This window comes from Vigna umbellata, chromosome 5 (assembly GCF_029865625.1).
Source record: "Vigna umbellata cultivar VRB3 chromosome 5, Vumbellata_1.0, whole genome shotgun sequence".
Lineage (NCBI taxonomy): Eukaryota > Viridiplantae > Streptophyta > Magnoliopsida > Fabales > Fabaceae > Vigna > Vigna umbellata.
In genome coordinates, this window is record NC_142169.1 from 25,988,952 (window position 1) to 26,013,093 (window position 24,142).

The 24,142-nt window shown below is 33.0% G+C and overlaps 3 protein-coding genes across 5 annotated transcripts; 1 reads left to right on the forward strand and 2 right to left on the reverse strand.

Annotated features, from left to right (window-relative positions):
* Positions 1–3,758: 3,758 nt before the first annotated feature.
* LOC148198008 (putative methyltransferase PMT3) lies at positions 3,759–8,931 on the forward strand. 2 transcript variants are annotated; one of them, XM_088116428.1, is made up of 9 exons: positions 3,759–3,905; positions 3,993–4,064; positions 4,175–4,416; positions 4,543–4,707; positions 4,821–5,003; positions 5,113–5,707; positions 6,114–6,226; positions 6,844–7,064; positions 8,371–8,931. In XM_088116428.1, coding segments are annotated over exons 2-9 (1,851 nt in total). In that variant the 5' UTR covers positions 3,759–3,905; positions 3,993–4,063; the 3' UTR covers positions 8,702–8,931. The 2 variants fall into 2 exon arrangements, with proteins under 2 accessions (XP_087972554.1, XP_087972552.1); XM_088116426.1 differs by lacking the exon at positions 3,759–3,905 and having other exon boundaries at positions 3,912–4,064.
* Positions 8,932–10,380: 1,449 nt separating this feature from the next.
* LOC124836105 (dolichyl-diphosphooligosaccharide--protein glycosyltransferase subunit 2) lies at positions 10,381–19,200 on the reverse strand. 2 transcript variants are annotated; one of them, XM_047311184.2, is made up of 20 exons: positions 19,042–19,200; positions 18,791–18,926; positions 18,022–18,211; positions 17,807–17,896; positions 17,373–17,435; positions 17,099–17,168; positions 16,903–16,967; positions 16,381–16,435; positions 14,975–15,102; positions 14,779–14,894; positions 14,566–14,635; positions 13,783–13,887; positions 13,542–13,631; positions 13,290–13,438; positions 12,953–13,064; positions 12,791–12,874; positions 12,335–12,415; positions 12,021–12,245; positions 10,927–11,049; positions 10,381–10,651 (listed from the first exon to the last, which is right to left on the reverse strand). In XM_047311184.2, the coding sequence occupies exons 2-20, from the start codon at positions 18,922–18,924 to the stop codon at positions 10,535–10,537; spliced, it is 2,067 nt and encodes a 688-aa protein (XP_047167140.2). In that variant the 5' UTR covers positions 18,925–18,926; positions 19,042–19,200; the 3' UTR covers positions 10,381–10,534. The 2 variants fall into 2 exon arrangements, with proteins under 2 accessions (XP_047167140.2, XP_047167141.2); XM_047311185.2 differs by having other exon boundaries at positions 18,791–18,940; positions 19,042–19,185.
* A 2,651-nt stretch (positions 19,201–21,851) lies between these two features.
* On the reverse strand, positions 21,852–23,849 carry LOC148198009 (H/ACA ribonucleoprotein complex subunit 3-like protein). Its single transcript, XM_088115233.1, has 4 exons — positions 23,725–23,849; positions 23,552–23,624; positions 23,213–23,255; positions 21,852–22,125 (listed from the first exon to the last, which is right to left on the reverse strand). Exons 2-4 carry the CDS (start codon positions 23,603–23,605, stop codon positions 22,028–22,030), a joined length of 195 nt encoding a protein of 64 aa, XP_087971359.1. The 5' UTR covers positions 23,606–23,624; positions 23,725–23,849; the 3' UTR covers positions 21,852–22,027.
* Between the last annotated feature and the right edge of the window lie 293 nt (positions 23,850–24,142).

Here is a 24,142-nt window from a genome sequence, read left to right on the forward strand (position 1 = left end):
AATTAATTTCAAATCTCATAAACTGCACGTATTTACATATTTATTTATTTGAAAAATCCGGTGCAGACCATTGAATAAGATATAGAAAGATCTAGAATATAAGACGATGAAGCACAAAGAAATAGAATGAGATGACTAAAGCATTACAAGAATACGAACATGTAATATTCTCATTAGAGAAGAAAAAAGAAAAAGAAAATCTATACTATCCAATACAGATACAAGGAGAAAAAACAAACCAAATGAAAATGTAAGAGTTTCCATATTATAGTTTAGTAAGACAAGATGGAAAAATATTCTTTAAATTAAAAAAATATTACCACATAATTAGTGTATTGAATTTTTAGCGACCTATGTAATAAAGGTGACATAAAATCCTTCTTTTATACTAACACAAAATTTAAATTATAATAAAATAGCCTATATAAACTACTTTTACATAATCAATAAGTCTCTCTATATAAAAATGTTTTAAAGTTATTGATAGTGAGAGAGATGGTTTGATAGCGAAAGCAGAAGAGATGGAACTTGTTCTTGAAGATGAAGATATGTTGATTTACTTTCTATGGCGTGTTGTCATGCATTCAACAACACTTTTAAATAACATACTCTCCTTACTTACTTTCTTCTTCTTTTCTTATACGTAAGAATCAATCATTCATAACAACAACAACGAAACTATTGCACTCGTATTTCACTTTTCACAACTTTTCCAAATAAAATTTGTTTTTTTAAAGGTTTATTACCATAATCATTGTGTTTTCTATTTTACAATTTAGAATATTGTTTCCATTTTATCTTCAAAAAATATATTCAAAATTCAAAATATACATTTAAATTATTCTTAATCTTAATTTTTATACAATTTAAAAATACTGAATGTTTCGGAACATAAAATATCATTCATTCTTCAATAGGTTTAAGATTTTATAGAGTTTAAGAATAATTTATAAGTTAAAAAAAAAAAGAATTAGAAATCAAACCCATACTGTCTTCAATTGTTTGATAAATCCATTTACGAGGTTTTGCTTTAACAACGTTTTCAGTCTTTGCTATTTTCTAATAGCTTCAGTAGTGATTGTTGAGAGGAATATTCCAACTACGTTTTATCAAATATTCCAAATTATTTTTTTTTGGTGAGGTCCATATTTCTCTCTATAAGTATAATCATTTTTTTCGATTTCATTTTGAATATTAAAAACCGTTTTTTTTTTCTGAATAAACAGGGTATATTTCCTGAGCTGTACTTTGTGACAATTACATCTATCACTGTTCTTAAATACCTTATGAATTGTCAAAATAGTAGTTTTTTTATGCTATACTTTATATTTAAATGTATTGACTAATCTCCTTGAAAATTTTATGAACAAATTCCTGATCCTATAACAACTTATATTAATAAAAAAACAAAATAAGAATGTTAAAAATATTATATCTTTTAATCTTTCAGTTAGTTTGTTATTATTTATTATTTGTATTTTGGACTTAGCCCATATTTTTTCAATTATAAATAGAAAAACCCTATGTGTGTTTAACACAAGGGAGATTAATCCCATATATAATTTTCACTATATTTAACAGAAGACATTAAACACAAATAATTATTCTTTATACGTATGAGTAAGAGCAGTGAGCGAGACAGTCGAAAGGCCCATTATATGGGTGTTGCTCCCTCCACTATCCCAAGTGCTTCTGTATTTCTTTACTATTTTTTTTATTTCAAAAATACTTTATACCTCCCAACTAATTTTTTTTATTTCAAAAATATCCTATACTTTCCCACTATCTTCAACAATCTTTATCTTTCTGTCTCTGCATTAATGGAGCATTCATATGACTTAGATTTAAAGTTGTGATATATTGCAAATTTTTATTTACACTTTTCCTTAAATAAGTTTGATATTTATACTTCTTTTATGTCTTCTCAAACAAACTCACTCCTACCCTCTGAACTTTTTGTTTTTTAAAAAAAAATATCACAAAAGAAATTAATTTTGGTTATTTTGAAGTAATAAAAAAACAGTTTTTGTTATATGGGCGGTAATAAATCCAATAAAAAACACAAAATTTGTCTATTAAGAAGCATAGTGAGTATGAAAACTTATATAGACAAAATAATGAAAGATAAGAAAAAGTAATAATGGTCGTACAAAAGAAAATGAGAAGGACAGCAAAAGTGGGGTAGGAAGATAAAAACGGGGTGTGAATAAAAGTAGTTTGTATTGAACCCAAAATAACGATTAAAGTGTAAACTACTTCGAAAAAAAAAAAGAGTGACAGGGGACGGTAGAAAGTTTCTTCCTGCACATCTATAACTTTCTTTCTGCACCTTTATAATTTTTTTTCCATTTTTCTCTTCGGATTTTAGAATCTAAATTTTTATTTATTTATTTATGGATTGTACAGTTGTGCAATCTAGAAGATAAATATGAATTTTAAATCATATAATTCAAAAATAAAAATAACTTTTAAAGTTTTGTTTTTTCTCAAAAAATAGTTATCAGATTATACTATTTGAAAATCATTTGGCTTTCAGATTACATAATGTAAAAGTATTTTCTAATTTATTTATCAAATTATATAATTCAAATTTTTTTTCTAAAGAAAAAACTTTCAAATTATAAAATCTGAAAATTAAAAAATAATTTCTAAATTGTATAATCTAAAAAGGTTGAAATAGAAAAAAAAATCTTATGGGCTGTAGGAAGAAAGCTATGCATGGAATGCAAACTGACACTGCCAGGACGCTATACAAGGCTGAAAACACAATAACGCAAAATACCATTCACATAATACCCTGACACCAGATTTTACAATATGTAATTTTGAACTATTTTTTAATTTTTTGTGTATATAAATTATCCAGTTAAAAAAATACTAATATAATTAATAAAAATTGTAAGTTGTTTAAATTGAGAACTAAGATTACAGAAAGTAAAAATTAAAAAAAAAAACACCACATTCTCAAATAAAAAACAAAAAGAATGGTCAAAGTTACAATTTTGAGAAAGAACGAACTTCAGTCCTCGAACATTCATTGTAGCAAAGAAAACTGTTTGCTGAAAAATATTCCCAACCAGAACAATTGCACGTTGCTCAACTTCACAAGACATAAATAGGCATGATGGACCAACTTTAAGAGAGGGAGACATTCTGTTGTCCTTTTAAAAGATAATCATAAGAACATGCACTTAGTTTTTTTTTTCATCCAAATTTTACAAATTTAAATGTACTGTTTTCAATTTTTCATTTTGTTGTTAAGGTTTATCTTTTGTAAGTTTTATGGATACTTTATGCTTCACTCAGTCAGACAATAGTTCAGTTTTTGACTGTATTTGGTGATCCAATGAACCTTTAATGCATTACTTTGACTGCACAGAAAGAGATTGTTGTGCGGCAAAGCAATGAGCTTTTGGCATTAGGTTTGAGGTAAATATGAAATATGCAGATTACATTATGCATAAACATCAATGAAGATCCGTCCAGAAAACGTGTGAATCTCAGACAGCATAATGTGAAAATAGATAAAAGTAATGATAATTAAGAAGGGTGGAGTGGTTTAAGTCACTTTCCGTTGGCTCCTCCAATTTCTTCCCTCCCCTTTTGGGAATCCCTACACTGACGTCAACAGCTAGCTGGCAAGTGGCACCTGTCGGTGATTCTCTTTCATCATCTCTTCTTTAATGTTTTTCCCACTTGCCCTATTGTTTCTTACCACTTCCATGTGCTTTTTTTAAGCTTCTCTCACTTTTTGGCATATTATTAGATAGATTTGATTTTGCTGTAGCTTTCATTTTTACCATCTTTCTGTCAAAACCTGATTTTTCTTTCTTAAATTATTAATGTGAATTTGGTTCAACAGTGATGTTTCTTTCATGACGGATGTGTTGAAGGTCCCACAGAGAGTAAATCATGTTTAGACATGCTTATTCTTTTGGGCTGTTTAGTTTCTGTGATATTTTTTTTTCTCAACCTTTCAACTGTCTCTGCAGTTCTTGTTTTGCGGTTCTAACTTCTCAGTCACATAAGTTCCTCACGGGGGTGAGTGAGTGAACTTTGAATAAGTAAGTGCTTTGTATGAGTTTTTGAGGTTTGCCTTGTTAGGTTTTGATCTTTGATGCGTGGTGTGGTGTGGCAGTTGAAGTTGTATTGAAAAAGGTGATTTTTTTCGCAGTGGCAAGCATGGCAAGAGGAAGAGCAGATGTGAACTCTAGAAAAAATTTAGTCGTGGCTGTGTTGTTTTTGGTGATTGTTGGTGTTTTCTTCTACTTTTATTCTCAGAGTGGCGATTCATCTATTGTTGAGTATGGGGATAAATCTTTGAGACAATTGGGTTTGAAAGGAGACAGAGATGTGAGCGAATCTTCCTCCACACTTATTGGAGGAGAGGACAGTGCTATACCAAAGACCATTCCAGTGAGTTAATTTAAGATTTTGAACTGAATAAGTTTAATGTTTTCCATTGACACTACCCTAGAATTTGAGTTTCTACTACTATGGCACGTTCAACTTTTTTTTTACTCTCGTATTTACCTTTTTAAGGTCTGTGACGATCGTCTATCAGAGCTTATTCCTTGTCTGGACAGAAACCTCATATACCAAACAAGATTGAAGCTTGATTTAGCACTGATGGAGCACTATGAAAGACACTGCCCAATACCTGAGAGGCGTTATAACTGTTTGATTCCTCCTCCTCCAGGGTACAAGGTGACGTTTTCACTCTCCTGGGATTGCTTACGTTAGATGGAACTATGAAAGTTCAGTGTTTTGAAATATTCTTTGCTTAAGTTTTTAGTTTCTTATGTTGATCTTGATAATAGATTCCAATCAACTGGCCCAAAAGCAGAGACCAGGTGTGGAAGGCAAACATACCTCATACCCATCTTGCAACTGAAAAATCTGACCAGAATTGGATGGTTGTGAAAGGTGAAAAAATAGTTTTTCCTGGTGGAGGAACCCACTTCCATTATGGTGCCGATAAATACATTGCTTCAATTGCTAATGTAAGCTTCAATTACCAATGTAATGCTTCAATTGTTCAAGATCTGTTAATTTTCTGTCAAAATTTGTCCTAATTGAGAGTATTTCAATCCATTCACAATTTTGTTACAGATGCTTAATTTTCCAAACAATAATATAAACAATGAGGGAAGAGTGAGGTCTGTTCTTGATGTTGGGTGTGGAGTTGCTAGCTTTGGAGGATATCTTCTTTCTTCTGATGTGATAGCAATGTCATTGGCTCCAAACGATGTTCATCAGAATCAAATTCAGTTTGCCTTAGAGAGGGGAATTCCAGCATATCTTGGTGTCTTAGGGACCCTGAGGCTCCCTTACCCAAGTAGATCTTTTGAATTTGCTCATTGTTCTCGCTGTAGAATCGATTGGCTTCAGAGAGATGGTATCCTTCTCCTTGAGCTGGATAGGTTATTGAGGCCAGGAGGTTATTTTGCATATTCATCTCCTGAAGCCTATGCACAGGATGAGGAAGATAGGAGAATATGGAGAGAAATGAGTGCTCTTGTGGAGAGGATGTGCTGGAAAATTGCTGCTAAGAGGAATCAGACTGTTATTTGGATCAAGCCTCTCACAAATAGTTGCTACTTAAAGAGAATGCCTGGTACTTTGCCTCCACTATGCAGATCTGATGATGATCCTGATGCTGTCTCCGGAGTTAAAATGAAAGCTTGCATTTCACGCTATTCTGATCGTGAGTCATATTTCCTATGTCTTACAATATCATGATATATGCTGAAAATAATGTTCTCATATCATTAGTTGTTCTTACTGGAAGTTCCAGATCGACTAGAGTATAAGTGAGTGCAAACTTCATTTTACAAATTAGTTTTGTAAAATTGAGTTAGGTTTAAATTCCATTTCTTAATCATTCAAAGTTATGATTATGCAGCAAAATAATGCCCTCATGGTTATGCAGCTGTTGAATAGTTCACTTTATGAAATTGCTTTTGTTATTGCCATTATAGATAGGTCCATGTCTCTCTGGAGATATGGTATATATCATAATACTATATCGTTTTTCCATGTTTCACTAGCAATGGCTTTAGTAGTTAATAACTCTTTTATGCAATAATAGTATATTCTGGTTTTGTATGCAGAAATGCACAAAGCAAAAGGAAGTGGTTTGGCTCCTTGGCCAGCTCGATTGACTACTCCACCTCCTCGTCTGGCTGAAATTCACTATTCTACTAAAATGTTTGAGAAGGACGTGGTAATTTTTAACTCTCTTGATCACCATTTTAATATCTCCAATATAATTCTTTCACTGATCAGAAAGAAGTATCAACGTGAGGCTTCGACTAGCTGTAACAGAAGAAGAAAAATATGAAAGAAAATACAAGAACAAGGGGGAGGATGCTTAAAACCCTGGCATTAATCAACTCATAGTAATAGATAACTGAGATCACATGCGTTACTAGACCGTATTTTACCATGAACAAGTTCATATTATACCCATCTGTTGCCTAGGCATCAGTTTGCCCCCTAAATTTTCCTTCTACAATTGGTTCCTTATTCATTATCTATTGGAAGACCATCTAAGATGACACCTTATGAACAATTCTTTATATTAGTTGAATGTCTTAAGATATAGATTTTAAGCCTAACTCAATTTTATAGAACCCGCTTATAAGATGAAATTTACACTTGCTTTAGATACTGTAAATTGACTTTATCACTAATCGATGTGAAACTTTTAACAATATGTAGTTATTCTATATCTTCTTCTCCAGTTCTAAGATGATCATGATGATCTTGCAATGGAAATTGACATGAACAAACAAACAAACGAATGTTGGCTAGTTTTACTAGAGATCTAACTTTGTGCAGGAAGTTTGGCAAGAAAGAGTTGATAATTACTGGAGCAAGCTAGGCAGTAAGATTAAAGCAGGCACAATACGGAATGTGATGGATATGAGGGCAAATATAGGTTCATTTGCAGCAGCTTTGAAAGACAAAGATGTATGGGTTATGAATGTGGTGCCACAAAATGAACCAAAATCTCTCGCCATAATATATGACAGAGGATTGATAGGAGCAGTTCACAACTGGTATGGCTCGTTTCTTTCACGAAACAATTATTTTAACAAGCTCAATTTATGGCAAACCTTATTCAAATTTTTGTTTCATTTTACTACTTACTCTCTCCTTTGGATAAATGAACATAAAATGCAAGAACCAATCAAAACATTAAATTGTTCACATTCTAAGCCACAAGAAGAACTTATATTAGATGTTTCTTTTATTAGAGTTCAATAATCAAAGACTTTTCAAGGTAGATATCATACAATTTAACAAACTAATCATATTTGATGATTTGTGATTGGATGATAGTTAAAAAATTTAAATTAGATGTATTTTTTATTCTTAATTACAACACATTTTATAATTTGCTTAAGATTGAAATACTCTTTAATTATAATCAATTTACCTAAATTTTAGATTGACTTAAATATGTTATTGGTCCAATTTTATCGTTTTGGTTCCTATACTTTTTTTTCCATTGGTTCTTATAATTTCAAATTTTACTATTTTGACCGTTATTGTTAGGGTCTCCTGCTTAAATGATGATGTGACACGCATGAGTAATGTCATGAAGACACATGACAACATGACACCATGTGGCACCACTTATTATCAGGACATGACATTTTGTATAATACATCATCACTTAAAGAATAGATTTTAGATATTCGGAATTAAAATACTAAAATTTTAAGATATAGGAACCAAAATGATAAAATTTATATATTATAAAAACCATTTAGGTATTTAGTACAAATCTACTTTTATAAATTAATATTTTGTTATTTTTAATGATATTTTTTAAATACTGTCACTTAAATATAAAATTTATCTAAAAATAAATATTTATATATATTTTTTAAGTTATACCGAATTTTACATCTAATATTAGTTAAATTTTTAAATTAATTTACAGTTCTTGTTTCATGAAATAATGAACGGTTACCGTGAATCATATTAATTAATGGGTAGTTTGAAACTATTTGATAGCCGGTAGTTAGTTAGATTTAATCAGCGAAAAATCTCGTCAAAATAGCTTTTACCCCATGATACTACGTCAAGAAAGTCTACCTATACTGTACAAATTCAATTTTTATGGTGAGTTTTATATTTATATACTATAAAGTTAAATGTCAAATATTATATAGTGGGTCCTTTTTGAAGGAAAAGAAAGAGGTAATAAGTTCTCTTGAGAAGAAAATCTTATTCAGTAAAACCAACATTATTTCAGTTATTGAAATATTGACTCAACATGATCTGATAATTTGTTCAAATATGAAAACCTGGTATTAACCATGCTATGGCTATTTATATATTTTATGAATGGAACAGGTGTGAAGCTTTTTCAAGCTACCCTCGAACTTATGATCTTCTTCATGCATGGACTGTATTTTCTGATATTATTAAGAAAGAATGCAGTCCAGAGGACTTGTTGATTGAGATGGATAGAATTCTGAGGCCAAAGGGCTTCATCATTGTCTATGATAAGCGGTCAGTGGTGGAGTATGTGAGGAAATACTTGCCTGCATTACACTGGGAAGTTGTGACAAATTATGACATTGATCAAGGTAAAGATGATGAAGATGAAGAAGATGATCATGCAGTGGTTATAATTCAAAAGAAGATGTGGCTCACAAGTGATAGTATCCAGGTTTCAGAATAGTGTCATAATATTCACTGTATAAGTTCACATTAATTTCTGTAGCCTTATTACTGAGGCCTAAGTTTTCAGTGTAGCTCTCTTCACTGTAGACGTAAGTCGCAGTGAAAGCTCACTCAAATCATCATATCTTTTTATTTGAATTTATTTATTAAATTTTGGACGCTTCAGCGTTTATATCCACACCTAAGGGATACCGATTTTTCAATTAATTTTTACATATTACTGTACTAGATATTGTAGTTTTTTTTCTACACTTATGTTTTGGGATCACGTTGGCCCCTTGGTTGTTAACCTAAGTGCTTGAAAGGGGTACTATTGGCATGCAGGACTCTAAAAAACATGGTTTAGGTGGAGTTGAGTCCTGCCATAACTTGGGTTGTTATTTAAAGGAAAATAGTGCTTTGCTCAAACAATAGAGCACGACCCTCGAGTCGAGAAGACTGACATAGTACTGCTTAAATTGGATACTTTTATGGTCGGTGAGGATTTGTTGTTTTTTTAGACTCTGCTCCTTAATTGTCCCAACAGGCTCAGCTTATAAATAATGTACCATTTATAAGCCTAAGCAAATTCCATGACTTCAAAAACACATAAGACCAAGAAAAGAATGACTACTGTTATTAATTAACTCTTGTTTTGGTGAGTTCAGACCATTATGTAACATTACTATAATGGTGGTTTGGAACTTTGGATCCATAAATTTCCCTTTGCTTTGTTAAGAAAAATAATGAAAAGAATTATCAATATTACGTACGTATGCAGCAGTTGATCAAGTAATCACTATCTGGAGCAATTTAATGAGAAGTTCAGAACTTCTGTCATTTGTAATCACTTTTCTGATTTTTTGTTTTGGGCTGCAATGGGGCAAAGTTAGTAGCTGCCACAATTTTCGCTTGAGTTCAGAAATTTACAATTTAATTCTCATTTTCATCCTACTAAGGAAAAGAAACATAAATAAGCTTATCAAAATTTGCATTCAACTTAGTATAGTTTTAGTTTACTCGCTTATATTATCTAAGCTAAATCGAAATTACAGATTTTGATGAGGTAGCTTTTTCAAGTCCATATTTTCATTCGTTGTGTTTAATCTCAGAAACTAAACAAAATTGCATAATTTAATCTCCCAAGAATATTTGTCAATCGTGAACCTTTTCAACTGGGTATTTAGTGTGTAATACTTAAAAGTCAAACCACTCTTCGTGGCTAACATTTTTTTTCCGGTCTTATGGGGAGAGGAAAGGGAACTTGAGATAGCATGCATTCTTTACCGCGGATGCATGTCCAGCTGGCTGTGCTACTTGAGCTACGCTGGATGGACTTTCATATCATTGCCAACGTATATGAACCAAAAAGAGGCATCTTAAAACAAATCACTTCATAGCATTTGCACGATCCAACCCCATCTTCATAAAGGGATCTAAGCCAGATCTATATCCACTTCCAGAAATTGTCCATCCCTTCTGAAACTTGTAGACAGTAAACGATAATCCTCGAAACTGAGAGTCGACACGAAATCACAAACATGTATCTATAAAACGCAATTATTTGAAGCCGAAGGAGGTAGACGATGATAGCATATGGTGTTTTGGGGCAAAAAAGTTATCGACCATAATGTCTGGGAGAGGTATATGCAAGAACACGAGCGGAGTCGACGACTTTCATCAGGATAAGGCAAGATCAAGATAAAAAATTTTCTCTTTTGATATAATTGAGCTCTAAATTTGTTACGAATTAGTACAACAAAGTCCTACAAAATTGGATTAGTACCATATGTTCAAGGAAAAACACAAATTACCATATCATGTCTTTATAAATAGACAACCTTCCTTTTACTCATGCAGACTTCAACTTGGATGAAGTTGAAGCGAGATGGGAGAGAATTCTGTGTCCCACGAACATAAGAAAAACACCCAAAAGTCCTACAGTTTTGAGTGTAGTAAACAAGTCCAGCTGCATTTGAACAAAGGAAAATCAGCACACAAGCATTTCATATACAAAAATGGTGGAATAAACTGTGACAATACAGCCCCGCCAGAAGAGAGGATGAAAATTGTTCCACCAAAAACCAATGTACCAGCTCTGCTAGCTAAGCATTTTGTTTAATATTATAATTTACAGGAGACTGCTTCTCATTTATTAAGATCGCCATACTTTAAATGGAGAAATAAATATCACCGCAGAAAAAATTGACAGAAACATGTTGAATAGAATATAAGCAAGAATACCTTCAACCAGAAAAGTACATAGAGCAATAGAACTGCAGCAATGCCGAGATGGAATAGGATAGCGTATGTGGCAGGTGCTGCTGAAGATGGAAAATTTTTAAAGTTCACCCCCAAGCGAAACAGCTGTAGATGACGTAAAAGAGAAAGTTGTTAACTAACACAAGGAAGATAAACCAAATCATAAGAGGAAGACAGGATAGGTAAACCAATACAAGTAACTTGATAATTGAAACAACGTTGCAGGATGCCAAAAGATCATCTACACAAAAACAGTCTATCCCGCACACACCTAAGCATAAGTGAAGGAAATATATACCTATATGTTTAAACATAAAATTGAAGCCTTTTAAACTGAAAAGATATAATACAACTTAAACATTTAGCAATAGCGACCAAAAGGCATCAGACCAGAGGCTCAACTGCAGATAGTCGTAGATATCTTGTTGGTTAAAGCAGTCTTTAAAACATAAAATGTTGAACCTTTACCAACACTATCTTTCAGAGGATGGGTTTGCGATAAAAAAGGCTCAATTTTTAAAATATAGTCTTTGGTGTCCTAAGCAGATAAGACCTCTTGTTCTCCTTTTAAACCATATTTTTAACATGGGAGCCAGTGACTGATTTAAAAGGTGATTAGAGAAACAAACAATCTAACGCAGTAGTAGGTTATTCACTTCAAGTCCACCACAAATGAGGTTTTATGTCCGAAATTATAAGGAGAAAAATAGGCATGTTTCTTCTATAAAGAAATAAAGAAAAAAGAAAAGCCATTTTCAGTCTTCAGTTTTTATCCCAAAAGTTCCCAAAATAAATATCATATTTTAGAAATATGATAGGAAAAACCATTCATGTGTGAATGGTTGGTTTATGAGAACATATAATTCAATTTTGTTTATAAAATTCATCCAAATGTTAGTTAACTAATAAAGAACAGTCACAAAAGTAAATTAACAGTAAAAATAAATTATCAATTTTAGATAACTTTACTGCAGCTTCTTTTCCACTCATCTATTTGCCACATTATCTGAACTGCCTTTTCTCAGGCATCAACAAACGTGTGCCAGTTTCAAGGGAGGATTATTAACAAGACTTACCCCAACAAAAAAGCCAATAAATGGAAGAAGAGTCAAACTCAAGAAAGTAAGAGAGAGGTTCTGGGGTGGTCGTTTTTCAGGAGCCCTGAATATGTGGGCTATCTCAGCTTTGGGACCATATCTTGAGTAAGGATCAACAGGGAGGGGAGGAAGACGCACTGCCTTCTCAGGAGTTTCTGGAAGTTCTAAATCAACATGACCAAGAGGTCGCAAGAAAGAGTTCTCCTGAAACCACAATTTTTTTGTTAGATTGATTATTATATCATGTATCATGGAGTAAGGGTAAATTAAGCAAACCAAATATTGCAATATACCATAACAGCATCTCCAACGGTCAGTTCAATGTCATATCTGCCCGAGAGATAATAAAACTTTTCCACCAAACCAAGAAAATCCTAAGAGCCAAAATTACAAAGAACGTGAGAATAATAATAACATCTATAATGAAATGACAATTACAGAAATCACATATTGCACGTAATTTCAAAATGACAATTACATCTCTAACAAAATTACAAGCTTCTCAATCCCAGTTCAGCTCTAAAGCAGGTACAAAAGGTCAAATATTGGACATAGCTTCTCAATAACAGATAAATAACCATTCGCTTTCAAGTAGTTAAAGGTACAGTTTATCAGAAGCAGCATGCGATTTCTAATGTTGAAAACTATATGCTGCCATGCACTAAGAAAATATTTATCGGACCTTGGCAAATTATGCACTAAAGAAGAGCATTTGAAAATAGATAATGAAATATGTAATAGATACTTACAAGAATGATCTCAAACTTCTTGCCAGTATTTCCAACCACAAAGACGTGTTCATGGTTTGTCTCATGCTTCAAATTCAAAAATGCCTGCAGAAAAATAATTCCTCAATAAACAGAACAATGAAATGGCATTCATCTAGAAGATCTAAGACAACTACTACAGACCTGATGAGGCTTAAAAGGATGACCATGAGGTGTTGTCAATTGGAAAGAAAAGCGCAACTTTTGCAAGTGGTTAGCTGAGAGTTCAACAACAACATTTCCAGCCAAATCTAGCCTGGATAACAATATGACAATTGAAATTGAAAAAATAAAAACATGCAAAAAAGTTACTAACAGGTAAATATATACCTTAAGATTTAAATGCGCATGTACTAAGTTCATACATCAAACACAACATAAAATAACAAGTATTTGAAGGTTAGATATGTAATCAGTAATAAAGCAAACAGATTCCGAATATAACTGCAGAAAACTTCTTAAATCAGAAACAAAAACATACTTTTTCTGGGTTTCAACACTTCCAAGATCACTGTCAAGAACTGCAATTTCTGCATTGCTGACTTTGATAATGCCAGTGACATATATTGGTACATGAATTTGACCTCCAGTAGCAAAAACATTTTCACCAGCAGAATCGTGAAGTACAATCTACAAAACGGGCTTGAAATAGTTGACAGGCCAATACAACTTACAAATACACCTTGATGAAACTTAAAGGAAAAATATTTCACTAAACTTAACAAGCAGGTACCTCAAAAACAAACACGTAAGTTCCCACATCCACGTTGTCTGGGAAAACTTCCAAGACATGAATTCCATTACTTTCATCATATTGGAGCTCCTGTGTGATCAAACATCAGCAGTACTTCACACAACAGAAAGTAAAACACACCAGAGATATGCAAGAATTCCAACACTGGGGGGCCGGGGAATAACGTCTATATTTATCATGCCATGTTCCTCAAAATAAACTATTGAGAATCATCACTCACCTTGCTCTCAAAAATAGCTGAATCTTTAGCATCAGAGCGGAAAGCTCGGACAATCTTAACTGTTAAAGGTGGTGCAGCTGAACCAAGTACTGTATTCACCCTAACCTAATAAATTTTGGAATAGAAATTATCATGGTTTAACAGGAGTAAGAATGAGAACTAGAAAAACTGCACAGTTATAAAAGGGTTGATATGTACTTAACACAGCCAACCAAGCATGAGATGTTAATGTAGTAGTACTTCATGTAGACGAATCAACAAGGAATAAATGGAGACAAGTGCAAATAGAAGAACTTAATAAGCTTCAGGACAGAATAAAAGAGAATGGGACAAAGGAGAGCATAACATTAAGAAATTTTAAAAAGTTATATTGGCAATGAAAGGACTCATAATAACAAATAGCATCCTGCAGCAACCAAGGAAACCTAATCTAAACTAAGAGCTGTATCAGTAATTGTTGTGACATTACAGGATTTTGAAAGGTGGTGTGAAGAATGTATGCTTGAAGGATGGTTCAGGCCAAAATTAGATAAAAGTCAAAGAGTTGCGGAATATTCTCCGCTCTTCTATGTTAAAAAAGAATGTACATTGTAACATGTTCAGAAAGCAAGAGTGCATACCATCAACCACTCAGATATAGAATATAGGTGGGAATGAGAATGCTGTTTCTTTCTCTTTGGCACTTAAATTCTATATCACAATAATTATTTCCCAATTCCTAAGATCTATCAATTACAAAACTCTCGAAAATAAGACTTTAAAGATGCTATCTTCATGGAATACCTTGAGCTGATCTTTTTTGGATAATGAATAAACTGTTTCAGGAAGTGACAATACCAATGGGATGGAAACCCTACACCACAAGAAGAAATCCGAGGTACATAATGTTACTGAATAACATGAATAGATCAATGTATGAGAAAGAAAAGAATAAAAGAGAGATATCACTATAAAGGTGGATTTCCAATAATAGATTGTTTTTAGAAATGCGCTTGCCTGTTGTTCTCTAGAAGAGCTAATGATTCAACTTGATTGAAGAAGTCCTTGGCATCACCTGGGATTCCAATACCCAGGAAAAATTTTGCTAAACCCAAAACTTTATCCCCTGGAAGCTGGAAATGCAAAACCATAACATTAACAGAAAATTCTAACAGGATAAAAAATTAAAATGTAGCCCATACACTTCACATACATTTACTTTTCCAGAAATTACAGAAGCAAATGTTGTAACCCCCCGAACAACAGATGAAGTTGTGGAAAGAGAAGCCTGATGCTCACGTCCACCAACAAATTTCTCATCAAAGTAGAAGGTTCCATCATCTGAAAAGAGATAATATTTTAATTTTAGATCAGAAGGATGAGGAATGTGGCATAAGAAACAGCGTAACCATTTGATGCAGTAACAAACAATTAGGGTCTACTTCGATAAATCAAAATTACTAGGAATTTGAATTTCAATTAAAATTATGTAAGAATTGAAATCAGTTCAGAATCATAAATTTACTATTTGGATTGCACAAAGAATTAAGGTATATAATTTGAAATCCAAATGTATTATTTGAATGTAAAATCTAGAATTTAAATAAAATAATACAAATCTGACATTAAGAAGTTAATTAATATATAATAATCAAACATTTAAAATTTAATAATATTATAAAATAAATAACAGTTTAAAATTTAAAAAAAAATGGTTCTCTACGCTTATAATTTCTTATAATATAATGATGAACCTAATAAATAGATCTTAAATTCACATCTACTTTGGTAAAATCTAGATCTGATTTGTCTTTCAAAATGACCCTAATGTCATTAGCATAACAATATCGTATAACAATGAAAAAGAAGTGTAAGGAACATATTTTGTTTTTAGGTTCAGGACATTTAAATTCCTAGGCGTGGTGAGGATTTTTAAGGTACTGACTAAGAAATGGAAAGATCTTCCACGGGTTATTTTGCACTTCCAAGGAATTATGACTCTCATACCAAATTCTAATTCAATGCTCTGATCCAAATGCCAAAAAAGCACTTAAAGGAAATTTGCAGGAATATCCAATTAGGGAGGAGAAGACATAAGTTTGTCTTCCAGCAGATTTTATTATGTTAAGTGGCACCAAGTAGGACTGTTACACAATAAAGCAAACATAGAACTGCTATCCATATCCTCAACCCTAAGACATACTGCTTCGAAAAGTTTGTTGAAGAGGTGTATCTTCTATCTTTAGGTCATTTAGTTTGTAAAATGGAACAAAAATTGATCAATGGTATTAATTATTAATTACTAACAGTGGCATTCAACTCGATGAGTCTATCAGAAAATATGTATAGAAACAAACAGAACTCAGTGCTGTTAAAACTCTATAGTTTTTAGTTTACAAAAGAGAAAAAAAGAATTCAACCAAAAGAAAGTTGCACCGCAGCATAGCATGCAATGACATTGGGAGATACATAGTATCTACCATCTATCAAAGAACAAACTCTTTTAAAGGTAAAGCTATGGCTGCTACATATATCCACTCTAGGGGAATCAAATTTCATAGGTGAATATTAAGCCTCATGTTGAAATTTGAACGAGGTTAAGATCAGAGGTACACATACCATATTTCTCAATGCTGTCAAAAAGCTTCAAAATATCATTTTTCACTGTATTCACCTGACAAAATAGGAATGACATAAGATATCAATAGAAATGCCAGGATACCCATGATAAAGTATGGTCGCAAGATGCACCATAAACAACAAAGGTAAGTAAAACATAATCTAAACAGGTAAAATGTATAAAAAATGTAAAACTTATAAGTTTAACCTTAGATTCACAATACATCTCAAAAAAAGGTTAAACTTCAAGTATTTGAATAGGTTGTCTCACTTTGTTCACCATTTAAATTCATTTTCATTTATCAGTGCCCTGCTGGTGTTCAACTTTTAGTAATTTAGTTTACAAATCATCTGATGAAACTTTCCCAACATAAATTTTATTTGGCACAATGCATATACTTTCATCCACACTAATTTTAGAATTTAAAAAGAACATGAATATTTTCAACTAAGCAAGCATTAAAGCTTAAAATGTGAAGAAGGCTGAAGCAGGTAAAGCAACCAATTTAAGACAGATTTTACCCTAGACTGATCAATTTCAGAAGATGCTAATGAGATCACTCCGGCCAGTGCTTCAAGTGCTAACCCTGTAAAATATAACAATAGCTTAAGTTGTCATTATAGATAACCAGCAATATTTCCAAGAAGTCCATAATGCTAGTTTCAATGCAGATCGCAGGAAACATAAAATATCATCCTATTTCCAGCAAATCATTACCAGCGGCAAAGGTACTGGACTCTGGATTATCAGAACTATAGCGCCATCTTCCATCACTTTGGCTCAGAGCCTGACAATAATGCATTATATAACACTACACATCATGACCGTCTAAATTGCAATTGCAGCAACAAAATCATAAGTTGTGAAACGAAACAAATAAAACAAGGGAAATCCTATCACCATGCTATATGAGACCAGAATGGTAGCTATGAAGAAACAAAATAAGTTCCCACCTTACTCAATACCAAAGACACTAAAAAGTAAAACAGACCTTGATTGAATGGAAGATTCCATCCGCATCGGCAAGAAGCACATCAACATCAGAAGCCTGATCCTGTATATATAGAAGGAAGTGATCAAATCCATGAGCAAACCATAATGAAACATAATATCCCATAGCAGCTAGCAAGTGACAGTAAAAATAGCAGAGTCCTTAAAAGAGAGACATTGCCATTATCTAAAATAACATAACAAGAGAAATTTTAGCACATTAGGAGAATATTTCAAGGACCAAAAAAAAATTCTTTTACATATCAATTAGAGTAGCAGGATGACAGGGAACTCAAGCCAAGTGTCTGAGTATAAAGAATGGGAAAATAATCTTCTGCAATGCACCACAGCCTCCTCAGAGGATTCAAATAAAAAATCACATAACAACCCGATGGGTTTACCACCTACCAAGTAGCATAAAGTCTAGAGAATTACCTTTATGAGAACCAAACTTGCTATTGAATGGTACATGTCAACCAAAGTGCTTGCATCATTGACAGTGGCTTTAACTCTCACAGCAATATCCTTTACAAGATAAGCAAATTGCAGCATCAGTTTTCAGACTTGCAATTTAACTACACAATAATTTCATGAGCCATGACATTCAAGCACAACCTAATCATAAAAAGATACCCATAGCACAAAATTACCTTGAAAACGTCCGCATTAACCTTGCACTTTAATATGCCATTAACCTTTAATGCATAGAACAAATCCTTCACAGGGGACGAGGACCCAAGATTTTCCACTACTTGCTTGCACGTGGTTGCGCTCACATCTGGCTTATTCCCAATCCCAAGAATCTCAAAAACTCTGATGGCCTCATAGGCCTCTTCTAAACTGATAAGAAATAAGAGAATAAAAATAAGTTGACTTATATAGAGTTATCTAAAGTTTCAAAGTGATGGAAACCTAACAAATCAATTCATTACAGAAAAATAGAAGATACACACCAGAGCTATAACAATCTTGTAATGTCTTAGGATGTTGCATTTCAATAAAACATGCGATGCGAGAAAACAAAAACGAGATTAAAAAAGCTAGCGCATGGTTTTCGAAACAATACTATAACTAAATGGCGGCAGTGTCCGTGTTCATTATAGTCTGCATCAAGTTTTTAACTAGTGATCCGGACACAGTTTCATTGCTCTGCGGTCGAGGTGATCCCAAAAACCTTATGGTTGGACTAAAATTGCGGTCGGAAACTGTTTTTAAAACCCTGGTTTGTATTCACGACACTCTACTTCGACAAACTCTACACTGATTACACTAATTCGTGAAATCAATTCACAACGAAACCACAGCTACTCTTACGAGGATAATAACATAAGGATCCATGATCTACGTATCAAAACTAAGCTAAGCATTAACCAAACTACACAACACGCGAGAAAGGGAGCTAGAGAGAGTTCAATTGACCTTGAAAATGAGCCACCGAAGAGCTCCGATGCTACGGAACGGTGAGCATCAGAGATGGGGCCAGGAATCGTGACGGCTCCGCAGATCGAAGCAGAAAAAAGCAGTGCCAGTAATCCTCCTAGGTATCTGGCCATTCCTGCACCGTTGAATCTAAGAATTTCAAAACACAGGAAATCGCATTTACAATTTGGAAGCGGATCGACGGCGAATGTTAGGTTTTTTAGGTCAAGAAGATGAGAACTAGGACATACGCGGCAGCAGCAGGAAGATGAGAAGGAAGGAATACACTTCGCAGCGACGACTTCAACTGAGGAGTGTTTACCTTCTTCGAATGCAACTTAACTAGAAGTCCTCTTTGGTCGTGGCATTAAATTTCATTTCCAATATTGTCCCTGAAACCACGTTTTTAGTGTTCTCAAAGAGAAAAAATTTTAAATGTTTTTTTTCATTAAAATATATAAATTAATTTTAAGTGTAAAATAGACATAATTATAATTTTTTTTATCTGTGTTCTACAAATTTGTAGTTTTTATCGCTAAATTTTGTCTGCATTTTAACCTTTAACCATCGGTATTTTTATGGCACAATGTCACTGAAAAATATGTGTGATAGTCGTGACTTATCTTATAATTTGATTGTAATTTAACATCATTTTAAATTAATTTTAATAAAATTATAAATTATTTGAAGTTAAATGACTAAGATTTTAAAAACATGTAAATTTTATAAAAATATAAACCAAAACTATAATTAAGTAAAAAAAAAATGTCTCGTGTTTTTTCAGAAGATACGTCAGTTTGCATATAGATAAGATAAATACTTTTCAATATAATAACAAGAAGAAATGGAGAAAAGAACGAGTAATTTTAAAAATTTAATGGTTAATCGTGTTTTACTATAAAAATTCATTTTAATTCTTTAATTTTTAAATTTTAATTATTTTGACTTGTGGTCTATGGTCGAGTATGACGTGGTAAACAACATGAATCTTGAAAAAAATAGTCCTTCAAAAGCAAATCTTTATGAAAATAAAAAGTTACATATATCAAATTTCTTTATAATAAAAGTGAGAAAAGTCATGTCACATTTTTTTCTCTCAATGGATAAAAGAAATTAAGGAACGAGATTAATACCAAACACTTGAGTGACGTACAAGTCAGGCATCATTGTAAATTTTGACACTCAGTATTGATATCTAAATGTTTATTAACAATTTTTAATCAACTAAAAATGTATTAAAAAGAAAAAAAAAATAATGCAAAACAAAAATAAACAAATTATATCTATTATAAAAATAAATCTAAATAAATGTATGGTCAAATTATCGGTGGTAATGACTCATTAGACTCCTAATGTAAATTAAGGTATGATTTAGTCATTATTAGACCAACGAAAGGTAAAGATCCATCATAATTATTATAAATAAAGGTCTCAGGTATGACTTAGAGGGGAAGAATGCACATAATATGTACTACTTGTTGTGCTAACTGATCAGTCATATTACTGACTTGAGTATTAGAGTACCTTTGGCACGGCTTGGACAAGAAAGAGAGAGAGGAAACAACATAACTTGGATGATGGAGGACCATTAGGGAGCTCATCCGGTCTTCAAAACAACTTGAATTGCTTTGAGTAAGGAACCTCAAACTTGTACCCGAAACATTTTGGCGTCCACTATGGGGTTGAACGAGTATCCCCCACTGTAGCCACAAGGAACTAGTGAGTGGTACTTTGGAAGACCTCAATTGTCCAATCGTTCAACCTCAATATTTTTGTTCAACATCAGCTTGCTCAAACCACTTTATCAAACTTGGTCTCAAGTGTTCGACCTAAATTGTTCGATCATACCTTGACCTCAACTGCTCGGTCACCCATGGCCTCACAAGTATTCGATCACACTTGGTCTCAATTGTTCGGTCATTCCTATGGCCTCACAAATATTCGGTCATTTATGACCTCACACGGTCACCTATGGCCTCACAGATACTCAGCCACACTTGATCTCAACTATTCGGCCTAAAGTGTTCGATTTCAATTTTTCGGCCCTACCTTGGCCTCAACTGCTCCCCCACCATGGTCTCACAGGTACTTGGTCACACTTGGTGTCAATTGTTCGGTCATACCTTGGCCTCAACTACTCGATCATCCATGGCCTCACAGACACTCCGCCACACTTGGTCTCAAATGTTCAACCTAAAGTATTCAACATCAACTGTTAACTATATTTTAGTCTCAACTACTCGGTTACTCATGACCTCACAAATACTCCATCACACTTGATGCCTTAGTGTTCTGTCATACATTATATTAAAATTATCATTGTTAATAAGCTTCGCTAATAATTATATCTTAGTATTTTTTTTTCTCCCCTCCATCTACTGTCTTCATTCACCTTCCTCCCAAACATGAACTTGAGAGAAAAATCCCAAATCAAATCAAATCAAATCATAATAATTAAAATGTCATCGTTTTTGGGCATAGCTTGCTTGTTATGTTTCCATCAGTTTCATTATTATGAGTATGTTGCTAGTGCAGGAATTATCTTGATAACTTTGTTTCAATATTGGCGTTTAATTCTGAAGAACTTAAATGTAATAGAAAGTGGTGAGTGAGAACTTAAATGTAACAGAAGATGGTGAGCTATGAAGAAAATGAAGGGTGAAAAGAAAAGAAAAACTAGAAAAATTTCAAAATAAAAGATAACCAATTTAATAGAAGATTTAATGAAAGACATTAAGTTGATTATATTTAACAAATATTGAAACTCAATTAAATCTAAAAAAAAATATAGAAACTAAAGTACATCATAAATCTATATATAAAAGTCGAAATACTAATTTAGTCATGTTAATATTAACTCGCTTCTTTCTCGTATGTTTCCTTAGTTCGGAAAAGGAAAAAACGTGTAAATTATATTTGAGCAGATAAAAATATCTCATTCTTAATAGATTCATGTAGCTGGTTTAGCTGCACTTATCTTGTTTTGAGAGCTGGCAATCACCCCATGCATGGAGACATGATTTGTTTTACAACATTATATTGACTGCAACACAACTCAAAATGCATTTCAACATCAGGTCACTTCATTCTAATACGTGAGCCAGATTTTACGTAATTCGTTCATAACACAATATATATGGCTCAATCACTTGGCCTCATGTATCGGCACTACACTAGTTCACAAAAACACTGCTAATCATAGGAAAGACACTTAAAAAATTGGAACTTCAAAATCACTCAGTACTTTGGAGGTGGCTGCTGGGTTGGTAACAATCCAAAACGCTTCTTCAGAGTAACTCTCTGCCTCGAATATTTATCATCGGGTGAAAACCGGGCTGCATTTTGGGAAAACCATTAAAATCATAACAAGTACAGAAAATGGAACAAATTAAAAATAACATTTGACAGTATTTGGCAGATATGAAAACGAGGAAAGTTTTTCTCAATTAGCAGTGACAAATCTGCCTTATTCCAATGACAAAATCCAAACTGTGCAAAAAGTAGATCTTTAAAATATTATACAGGGAGCAATGAAAATAATAAGTTATTTAACTGCTGAAAATAGAAAACAAAGTACTGACTTTTTAATTAAAATGAAAAACAATAAATCAAAATAAAAAACATTTTCTTGCAGTAAATTAGCCCCAAGCAACTAAGTTCTACACTATAGAAGTTCTTAACCAGACAGCCACATTGATAATGTTTCTCAGTCAATGACTTTCATCCAATGTTACATATAACATGCACGTCAAGATGAAACTGACTCGGCACTTACGGAAAAACGATGAGGCTGATGATGTTACTTTTTCACTTACAAATAATGAAATCCTCGATGGAATAAAGACCAAAAATCCTCGATGGAATAAAGACCAAAAGGTGAAAAGGGTACAAAAAGAAAACAAAGATCAAGAACAAGCACCAAAGCATGCCAATCTCTCTAAAGAATTTGACACTGACAGTGGCTATTACCACACAACCAATAAAACTCTTGAACCCAATTTCACAAATAAACTCGAAAGAAGACTGCCTGCCAGAGAAAAATCTAAAAGAATTTTATTTCCAACCATAAATTCCACAGAACCACAGATTGAATGCAATGCTAAAACCCTTTTTCCGTCGTCATTGACAAAGCAAATCCTCTAAAAATTAAAACACAAACTGCCATTAATCCAAAAGAATTCTAGCCACCAAACAATGCAAGAACAAGAGATGACCGTTTCAGAAAATTATCTACGCAACTAGAAGAGAAATAAAAAAAATACAAACAGTAACTATAATCCACAGTGCATTTTAGTGTTAACGCAGAAATTGGACAGAGAGAGGGACAAAAGGTTTTCTTTAAAATCCACGAACAAGTAATATAACATATTTGAAAGACCTCACATGTATAGGTCAAAAACAGTAGTAAACAGAGCAAAATACCTGGATGCGCAGATTGTGTAGCTAGCCCTAGCGGCGACTCTTTCTGCAAAGAAGAAAAACAACTCACTTCAAAACACTGATAACCACCAAGATACAATTAAAGAACCAGCGCGAAGGAAATTCGTGAAGATGCAATTACATTACAGGAAATCCTAATACGAAGAAATTAAAACGTAGGAAAAGAACCAGTGCGTCAAATTGAGCAAGGGCTGAAAGAGCCTTTCAATAAGTAATTTCAAATTGAGTCAAGAGGGCTAAAGAAAAACAAAGAATAAATCTTCTAATTCCATTACTGAATCATTAATAGATGTAAACTACAGAACCATACACAAAACTTACCTTAGTGGTGTAGACTTTGTCACCATTCTCGTTTATGTAAAACTGAAGATACATTATCACTGATAACTTCTCACTGCGAAAACCGAATAAGATAACAATAAAGCTAGAAACAGATAACGTGTTGATATCAGAAATTGGAAACAATAATGAGTCTGGGGTTATCAGAAACATACCTGATCGAAAAAGAACAGCAACAGGGATAGACTCAGCCGAACGTAAGAGAAAACTGCGACGGAGGCGAGGGAAAGGGTTATAAGGTTTTCTTGTCTACACAAGTGCTTTGTTTCAACGAGAATGGGCCTTTCATTTAGGTTACATGCCCTTTTTATTGGTTATGGGCCATTTTGGTAACACGGCGTGGCCCATGATGTTCACACTTTTTTTATCTTCTCACTCCCCACTATTTTGTTTAATTATTTGAGTTAGATATATTTTATATGTTATATACAAAAATATATATAGTATTTAAAGAGAGAGTTGAGTGAATAAAGGTTTTTCATGAGCCAAGTCATACCCATAATGTTGTACCCGACATTATTGGATTCTCTCTCTTGCCAGTTTTACATAATTATAACTATTAATTAGATGGTA

Excerpts from the sequence above, each read along its gene's own strand:
- LOC148198008 (XM_088116428.1), top strand. Across the intron at positions 5,004-5,112 it reads ACATTGCTTCAATTGCTAAT|ATGCTTAATTTTCCAAACAA; the intron begins GTAAGCTTCAAT and ends ATTTTGTTACAG. Across the intron at positions 6,227-6,843 it reads AAATGTTTGAGAAGGACGTG|GAAGTTTGGCAAGAAAGAGT; the intron begins GTAATTTTTAAC and ends AACTTTGTGCAG.
- LOC148198009 (XM_088115233.1), bottom strand. The coding sequence starts at position 23,605 with ATGTATCTTCAGTTTTACATAAACGAGAATGGTGACAAAGTCTACACC. Across the intron at positions 23,256-23,551 it reads ACAAAGTCTACACCACTAAG|AAAGAGTCGCCGCTAGGGCT; the intron begins GTAAGTTTTGTG and ends TCTTCTTTGCAG. Across the intron at positions 22,126-23,212 it reads TACACAATCTGCGCATCCAG|CCCGGTTTTCACCCGATGAT; the intron begins GTATTTTGCTCT and ends CCCAAAATGCAG.
- LOC124836105 (XM_047311184.2), bottom strand. The coding sequence starts at position 18,924 with ATGGCCAGATACCTAGGAGGATTACTGGCACTGCTTTTTTCTGCTTCG. Across the intron at positions 13,632-13,782 it reads CAGCTATTTTTGAGAGCAAG|GAGCTCCAATATGATGAAAG; the intron begins GTGAGTGATGAT and ends TTGATCACACAG. Across the intron at positions 12,416-12,790 it reads AGAAGTTTGAGATCATTCTT|GATTTTCTTGGTTTGGTGGA; the intron begins GTAAGTATCTAT and ends TTTGGCTCTTAG.